Source organism: Chiloscyllium plagiosum, chromosome 11 (assembly GCF_004010195.1).
Source record: "Chiloscyllium plagiosum isolate BGI_BamShark_2017 chromosome 11, ASM401019v2, whole genome shotgun sequence".
Classification (NCBI taxonomy): Eukaryota; Metazoa; Chordata; class Chondrichthyes; order Orectolobiformes; family Hemiscylliidae; genus Chiloscyllium; species Chiloscyllium plagiosum.
The window spans coordinates 58,292,250-58,300,631 of NC_057720.1; the positions used below are offsets into that span (position 1 = coordinate 58,292,250).

Genomic DNA, 8,382 nt, shown 5'->3' on the forward strand with positions numbered 1-8,382 from the left:
ATTTGAGCTATAGGGAGAGGCTGAACAGGCTGGGGCTGTTTTCCCTGGAGCGTTGGAGGCTGACGGGTGACCTTATAGAGGTTTACAAAATTATGAGGGGCATGGATAGGGTAAATAGGCAAAGTCTTTTCCCTGGGTCTGGGAGTCCAGAACTAGAGGGCATAGGTTTAGGGTGAGAGGGGAAAGATATAAAAGAAACCTACGGGGCAACTTTTTCACGCAGAGGGTGGTACGTGTATGGAATGAGCTGCCAGAGAAAGTGGTGGAGGCTGGTACAATTGCAACATTTAAGAGGCACTTGGATGGGTATATGAATAGGAAGGGTTTGGAGGGATATGGGCCGGATGTTGGCAGGTGGGACTAGGTTGGGTTGGGATATCTGGTCGGCATGAACGGGTTGGACCGAAGGGTCTGTTTCCATTCTGTACACCTCTACAACTCTATGACTCTAATTGCAAGCTCACCCTGAATCCTATGTGATCTGACTTTACTAATTAGTCTACCATGCGGAACCTTATCAAAGGTTTTACTAAAGTCCAAGTAAACAATATTTATCACTTTGCCCTCATCAATTTTTTTGGTTACTTCCTCAAAAAAATCAATCAAGCTTCGGAGACACGATTTTCCTCACACTGACTATCCCAAATCATTCCTTGTCTCTCCATTTGGATGTAAATCCTAACTTTCTGGATCACCTCCAACAACTTACCCACCACCAACATCAGACTTACAGGTCTGTAGTTCCTAGGCTTCTCCTTACAACCTTTCTTAAGGAAATGCACAACATTATCCACCCTCCAGTCAACATGGAGACCAATGACACCAAAGACCGTAATCCAGAAAGATGCCAATGTGTTCTGTTAGAATGAGCAAGAAATAGCAAAAGGAAAAAGAAAATATTTAGCTTCCAAAAGCTCATGCAGGGTCAAAGTGGTCAACGTCTGCTGGCTATTTAACAATGAGAGCATCACAGGTTCACCCAATCATGCACCTCATCAGACACCACATACAGGCCTTTTAGATGTTAGATTTTGGACCCCAATAAATCTCCCCTCTCTCACACAAGAAACTGAGATGAATTGTCTGACTTCAGCCAGGCTTCAACTAGCATTGAGGAGGAATGAAAATAGAAGCCTCTCTGGTCTACACGGCTCAATTCCACGCTGAGTGTTAACCAACTGAGTTGTCAGGCAGCAATCAAACCAGTTCTGCAAAAATGTCCTCTCACCTGAATGGTAAGCAGGATGGTTGTCAAGGAAAAATCTTCTCTCCATTTCCTGGGATTATCAAGAAAGTCTATACATGGCTTTCCTGTGACTGAGTCCACTGTAAGTAGAGGATACACAAAACAATAAGCAGGTTAAATTGTCAAGCAACTGATTACATTTATTTAAATAAGGAGCACATGAAAAAGTAGCAAAAAACAAAGCCCACGTGGCAATTATATCCATTTTGATCCACCTAATCTTAAACAAATTATTTACTTATGCCCTCTACTGCACCATTTAATCTCCAAGGATGTTCTGAACAAATACTTCTTGATCTCTAAAGGAGGCAAAAACTCCAGAATGGGCATCTATTCTTGCATCTCCACAATATTTTACTGTTCTCCATGGATAATGCTCTCCATTCCTCACAGCAACACAGGATCCATTGTGTCTCATGGAGTGTTGAATCACTTCACCTAGCTCTATGACTTTCAATCCTAATTACAAAACAGGTCAACTACCCAGTTTTTCTTAAGACAGTTAATGAAAATAATCTCAGCAAAACAACATTATTCCAAGGTAAACTCATTAAGAGAAGGTTTGCAGTTACTCACCATTGGGATGAAATGGAATTGTATTGAAAGTAACAGTTGGAGGGATTGAGTTGTAATCTTCTGTATACTTCAGGGAAACCTGAAGGACAGCACCTTAATAAGGTAAAAAAAACACAGATTTTAACCCACGCAGAAATTCTGGCACACAGGAGGTCAAGAGCAGAGTTTTGAAGAATAGGATTGCAGGGCCATGTCAGATACTACCAAAACGCAAACTTTTCTGTTTATGTTGGCCCATAGAATTAACATAAAGGAAACCAGGCTCCATTTTCACTATCATGTCCTACAGGGAAACCTGCCGTCTGCTGAAAGTGTCACACACTGATCAACTCTTTACAGATAAAATGTAGCAAAGGGCACCTTTAGCAGAATTCCCTGAGTAGGCTATTTAGCAGGAAGGCATCACAGCTGAACACAGAGTGCTCACTCTCCATGGGGATCACAGAAATCAAGAACAATGGAACTAATCCAGCTAAGACTAATAAACAGTGCACATTAGGATTTCCCAAACTAACCAGTCCCCCTGCTAGCTGAATCATCCGGGAATATTTAAAGTCAATTAAACTTACAAAACAAAAATTAATAGACATTGAGTTCATTTTTAATTCAGTGAATACAGTAAAAAGAGGTTCTTCTAATTTCTAATGTGCACAGTAAACGATTCAACAGTTTTTCAATAAGAATTACAAAACACAGAATGCAAATCATTGTTGCAACTAGACAATATAACTGAAAGAACTGGAAATCGGAAACAAAAACAGAAATTGCTGGAAAATCTCTGCACGTCTGGCAGCATCTGTGGAGAAAAATCAGTTAATGTTTCGAGTCCAGTGACCATTCTTGAGAACTTCAGTTGGGAGAAAACTGTCAGAGAAACAAGGAATAAAAAATCGAATCCTTTGTATAGAAAACAATAAAAACTAAAAATTCATTGTCAACTTTGTTTCCTTCAGAAAAGAATTTCCTTTACAATTTCAAGCCCATCTGTCACTTATTAAGCTACAAAAAGATGCTTTTTGAATTTACCATCTCATTTATCAATTATGAAACAAGAAAGAAAGCAGAGGATGTGAAAAAGCTCAGATTTATTAGAACTGAAAACTCTGCACAGACAGGAAGAAATACCAAGAAATTATGAACCAGCCGAAGATCTGAAACAGACGTCCAGGCTTTTATTCCAGACTTTTTGTTTAAATTAATAATTGACAACATCTGATGTAAAAAAATACAATTATTGCTCTCTAACATACATGACTTTTCAGAAATAAACTTTTAAAAATTGCCTTTTACTTTACACTTACCTTCCCAGAGTGAATCCTTCAATCCCTGAACTGTGGCCACCCATTCTAACAGATCGTCTTTGACGGGGGACACAGTAATGCCCTACAGTTGCATAAAAGTATAGTGTGTTATTAAAGTGTATGACTTTAAAAGTGCATATTCATTTAGAAGTCCTCCTCCCACCTCCGGTTTCCACTCTACAATCAATGAGCTAGTTTAGCAGCGGGCGAGGATTTTCGTCTTCCACAGTAAAATAATCTGCGAATTGTGTGGCAAGGTCGCTCAGTGGTCAGCAGTGCTGCCTCACAGTGGCAGGGGCCCAGGTTCAATTCCAGCCTGTAGTCATTGTCTATATGGAGTTTGCATGTTCTCCCTGTGTCAATGTGGGTTTCCGCTGTGTGCTCCAATTTCTTCCCACAGTCCGAAGATGTGCAGGTTAAGTGGATTGGCCATGCTAAATTTCCCTGCAGTATCCAGGGATGTGCAGGCTAGGTGGATTAGCCTAAGGGGATAGGATGGAGTGCTGGGTTTGGGTGGGATGCTCTCGGAGGAATAGTGCAGACTCAATGGGTTAAATGACCCCTTGCCGCATAGAAGGGACTCTAGATTCTTCCCTGGCTCACTTGAATAGATGTTACCCACACCACTGTGCCAGAGCATGAACAATTCTCTTCAGGAAAACAAAGTTAAACAGGAAGAAAAAAAGTGTCTTGTAAACCTTGGAATTCCTATTTATCAGTTACATTTAAATTCCTGCTTACCGGATAAATTTATTCATTACCACATCTACATTTTACACATTTTGTCTCCAGTCCCTATCCATAAAACACAGAGAAAAGAACTGCATGGCAGCAAATATCTGATTACTTAAATTTCACATATGGAACACTCACTGGTTTACATTTCAGTGAGATGGTCAAACAATTATTTTCATATTGCAGAGATTGGCTCAACAGTTTTATATTCACTTAAATACAAACAATTCAAAAATACTAACCACCACAAAACTAAATAACTCCCTCAACTCATTCATCATCTAACCATGAAACACTGTGGCGAAGCCAGTCTCAGGGGATACAAAGTATATGAGGCCTAATTATAGGATGGCAGAGGGAAGGGAATATTTCAGAAATCAGGCAGGAGAGAGAAAAAGAACAAGACAAACAGGAATATAGAGGCAACAGTGAAATAACATGATATAACATCAGTGAAATTAGAAGACAGAGCAAAAATAATTTGAGACTGAAAATTAAACAGAAACAGTTATTGTGAGAGAAAAAGAAAGCATGTTTGTCTGTGATCAGTGCTTCAAAAGTTCAAGGTGACCAAATATGGAAACCCAAAGCAGGAAAATGACAGATGAGATCAATCAAAAAGGGGTCAAATCACTTTGCTCTGACCCTAGATTTTGTGTCAAATGAGGGAGAAACTGAGGCAAAGCAGGCTGTGTGAAAGTGCAGCATTTCCGGTCATACAAGGTCAACTAATATAGTAAACCATTCAGACTTACTTACAAAAAGTCTAGTTTCTTGAAGTTTAGCGTATTCACTTTCCAGTAATAAGTATGCCTTGGATTGCATGGCCTTGCAGGAAATTGGCTCATCAGATGAATAATCTTCTTAATCATTTCAGTATAAAATAAGGCATTGTATATGTCCTCTATCTTTGTAATGTCAAACAAACCAGAAAGTGCAGTTTAATATTATACAATATTTACAACAAATGAACTAAATGCAATTAATATGTAAATGAAACAATATCATCAGTCAGTTATTATTGGAAAAGAATAGATAGAAAAGTGATTCTGTATAAAGTGGCAAGGAGGCCATTTGGACTGTTGTGGAAACTTGGGTTATCTAATGATAAGAAGTTATTCTGCTTAATATTTTACACTGAGTGCTCATTGTGTTTTACAGTGAAATTTGACAGCAGTTATGTCATCAAATTTAACATGCTATTATACTGTATGACGTGAACACTTGATTATTTTTATTTCTTACTTTGAAGGATATTCTGGGGTAAGATTTTTTAAAATCATTATATATTTGTCCCCTTTCTCTGCCCACCCTCTGTCGTGATATGGTATACATGGCTAATTTCACAGACCTGTACCCAGAAAGCTGACTGCCAATATACTTCTAAGGCCAAGAAATTAATTCTTTTTCTGTATTTTGCACCTGACTTAACAGTTTATGGGCTTTGTTCATCATACATCCTCACAGTAAATGTTTTAATGAGGAAATAAATGGGCCAGAGCTGGCACCATACTCTTGATGCTTCTATGTTCTGCAAACATTCAGCACCTAAAATTTCCCTAGATAATTCTTCTGATCTGGCAATTAAAATAGCTGACATCGATTCACGATTCCAGTGTTACACAACATTCAGTATTATTTGTTATACCTCTGATATTGAAGCAGTTCATGTCCATGTGAAGCAATACATGGAATATATCCAGGCTTAAGCTGACAGTTGGTAAGTAACTTTGTGCTGCACAAGTGTCCAGCAAAAGAGAATTTAACCGTCACCCTTTGACATTCAACAGCATTACCATCACTGAACTCCCCACCGTCTGAAGTTAATCAAATCTGGAATTAAGAGTCTAATGATACCATGAATTCATTAGTGATTGTTGGAAAAACCCATCTGGCTCACTAATGTCCTTAAGGGAAGGAAACTGCTGTCATTACCTGGTCTGGCTGACATGTGACTTCAGGCTCATAGCAAATTGGTTGACTTTTAACTGCTCTCTGGGCAATTAGGGATGGGCAATAAATGCTAGCCTAGCCAACAATGCCCTCATCTTGTGAATACGTAAATAAATAAATACCCCAAAATCTTAGGGGTTACCACTAAACAGAAACTGAACTAGGCCAGCCATGAAAACTGGGCTATAAAAAGCAGTTTAGAGGCTAGGGGTTCTACAGCGAGTAACATACCTCCTGACATGCCATAGCTTGTCCACCACACTTCAGGAGTGTGATAGACTACTCCACAATTGTTTGGATGTGTACACCTCCAATAACACTCAAGGAATTTCACACCATTGAGAACAAAGCATCCCAGTTGATTGGTATCCCTACCAGGCAAAAGTGAGGACTGCAGATGCTGGAGATCAGAGTCTAGATTAGAGTGGTGCTAGAAACTGATGAAGGGCTTTTGCCCGAAATGTCAATTTTCCTGCTCCTCGGATGCTGCCTGACCTGCTGTGCTTTTCCAGCAACACTCTAATCTAGAGACTGATATCCCTACCCACCACCTTCAACATTTCACTTTTAACCACTGATGCATAATGGATGCATAATACAAGCTGCACTGCTGTAAACCACCAAGGTTCCCCTGATTGCATGTCTCAAACCTATTCCTCTATTCCTTGAAGGCAGAAGCAGCAGATCCATGGGAACCCCACCTACAAGATCTGCTTGAAGTCACACACGATCCTGACTTGGAACCATGTTGTCATTCCTTTAATGTCATGAGGTCAAAACTCCTTCTTGACAGTACTATGGATGTCACTATGTGCTGAGGGCTGTAATGGTTCAAAAAAGCAGCTCACCACGACCTTCTCCAGAGCAATTAGGCATAGGTATTAAATAATGGCCCAGGGGCAACACGGTGGCTCAGTGGTTAGCACTGCTGCCTCAAGCACCAGGGTCCCAGGTTCGATTCCGGCCTCAGGCAACTGTCTGTGTGGAATTTGCACATTCTCCCCGTGTCTGCGTGGGTTTCCTCCGGGTGCTCCGGTTTCCTCCCACAATCCAAAGATGTGCAGGTCAGGTGAATTGGCCATGCTAAATTGCCCATAGTGTTAGGTGCATTAGTCAGAGGGAAATGGGTCTGGGTGGTTTACTCTTTGAAGGGTTGGTGTGGACTAGTTGGGTCGAAGGGTCTGTTTTCACACTGTAAGGAATCTAATCTAATCTAGTAAAGCCCACATCCCATGAATAAATAAAACCAAACCTACAGAGTTTTGTCAGTCACCCCACTCACTTCAGACCTTTGAGGTCTCTATTAATTACATTTAAAAGGCAACTTCAACATTATGTCCAAGGTTTTATATGACACAAGTAATTCACTCACATTCCAACAGAATGTTTATATTACTGTGATGCTGCTCCTTTCATAAGGTTGTGTTGTCCTTGGTCTTCTATTCAGAGATTCCGGGAGGTCAAGGTTTGAAGGGTTTTGGGGCCAATTTAATTATGACTAACAAATACTGCCTCCAGCAAAAGGCTTTCAAGTTTAAAAAAAAACTTGTATAATGAAAGGGGAGTGGCCAGTTCTCCCAGCTCAATTTTTCTCTGGTTTGGTTTGGGTTTGAGCAGGCAGTCAGTGATGAAGCTGCTGGACCCAAAGAAGCAGGTCCATGCTGATCCTCCCTCTCTCTGACATCTCTCCTGTAAGAACCTGTGTTGGATTTTTCCTTTTTTTGGAAAGGGGTGTTTGTAGGGATTGCCGCAGGAATTTGGAACAGCATCATTAAATTGGGATAATCTGTTGGGTTTTCGGATACTTTAAGTTACTCTATACTCTGTTCTCTTTTGTTTGTGTTTCATTCGGTAATCTTGCAAATAAATTCTGTTTCATTCAAAACTAAATGGTTGGGCCAGCTGCATCCCTCCTGGAATATCCACTTGACACCTGCTTAAAACATCTCGCAAAGTCAGGTTCCGGGCTACTTTCTTGGAATGTTTTGAGGGGGTCTGGCCTGTTCCATAACGTTACAAAACAACCATACTTCAAAATGTAATTAGGAGAAAGTGAGGAGTGCAGAGGCTGGAGTTCAGAATCGAGAGTGCGGTGCTGGAAAAGTACAGCAGGTCAGGTAGCATCTGAGGAGCAGGAGAATCAATATTTCGGAATGAAGGGCTTATGCCCGAAACATCGATTCTCATGGTCCTTGGAGGCTACCTGAGCTGCTGTGCTTTTTTAGCACCATACTCTCAACTTCAAAATGTAATTGATTGGTTCTGGAGTGCTTTGGGGAGACCTAAGCTGGGAGATGGTAAATGGGGTTTTCAGCTGACAGGAGATGTCAAAGAGACATTGAACTGAAATCAGTTGGAGGGTCATGAAGGATAAATGTTGGGTTACTATACTGATGGGACAGATTAATGGGGTGATGGGGAGGTTGGGGGGTGATGTGGAGGATAAGGGAGTGATGTGGGGTGATAAGGGGGTGATGTGGAAGTAAAGGGGTGGTTAGGGTTAAGGGAGTGATGTGGAGGGTTAAGGGAGTGATGTTGGGAGTAAAGGGATTATGTATGGGGTTAAAGAAG

At 40.6% G+C, this 8,382-nt stretch overlaps 1 protein-coding gene across 4 annotated transcripts in view; it reads right to left on the minus strand.

The window, feature by feature from the left end:
• Positions 1-8,382, minus strand: part of LOC122554781 (ubiquitin-conjugating enzyme E2 U-like) — a 70,536-nt gene that overhangs the window by 61,295 nt on the left and 859 nt on the right. For 3 of the 4 annotated variants that reach the window (XM_043700157.1, XM_043700156.1, XM_043700153.1), the window contains exons 2-5: positions 4,618-4,766; positions 3,124-3,205; positions 1,823-1,915; positions 1,229-1,326 (exon numbers count right to left, since the gene is read on the minus strand). In XM_043700157.1, coding sequence (XP_043556092.1) covers positions 1,229-1,326; positions 1,823-1,915; positions 3,124-3,205; positions 4,618-4,683 — 339 coding nt within the window. In that variant the 5' untranslated portion in view covers positions 4,684-4,766. The remainder of the gene's footprint in view (positions 1-1,228; positions 1,327-1,822; positions 1,916-3,123; positions 3,206-4,617; positions 4,767-8,382) is intronic. The other variant, XM_043700154.1, reaches the window with a different exon arrangement.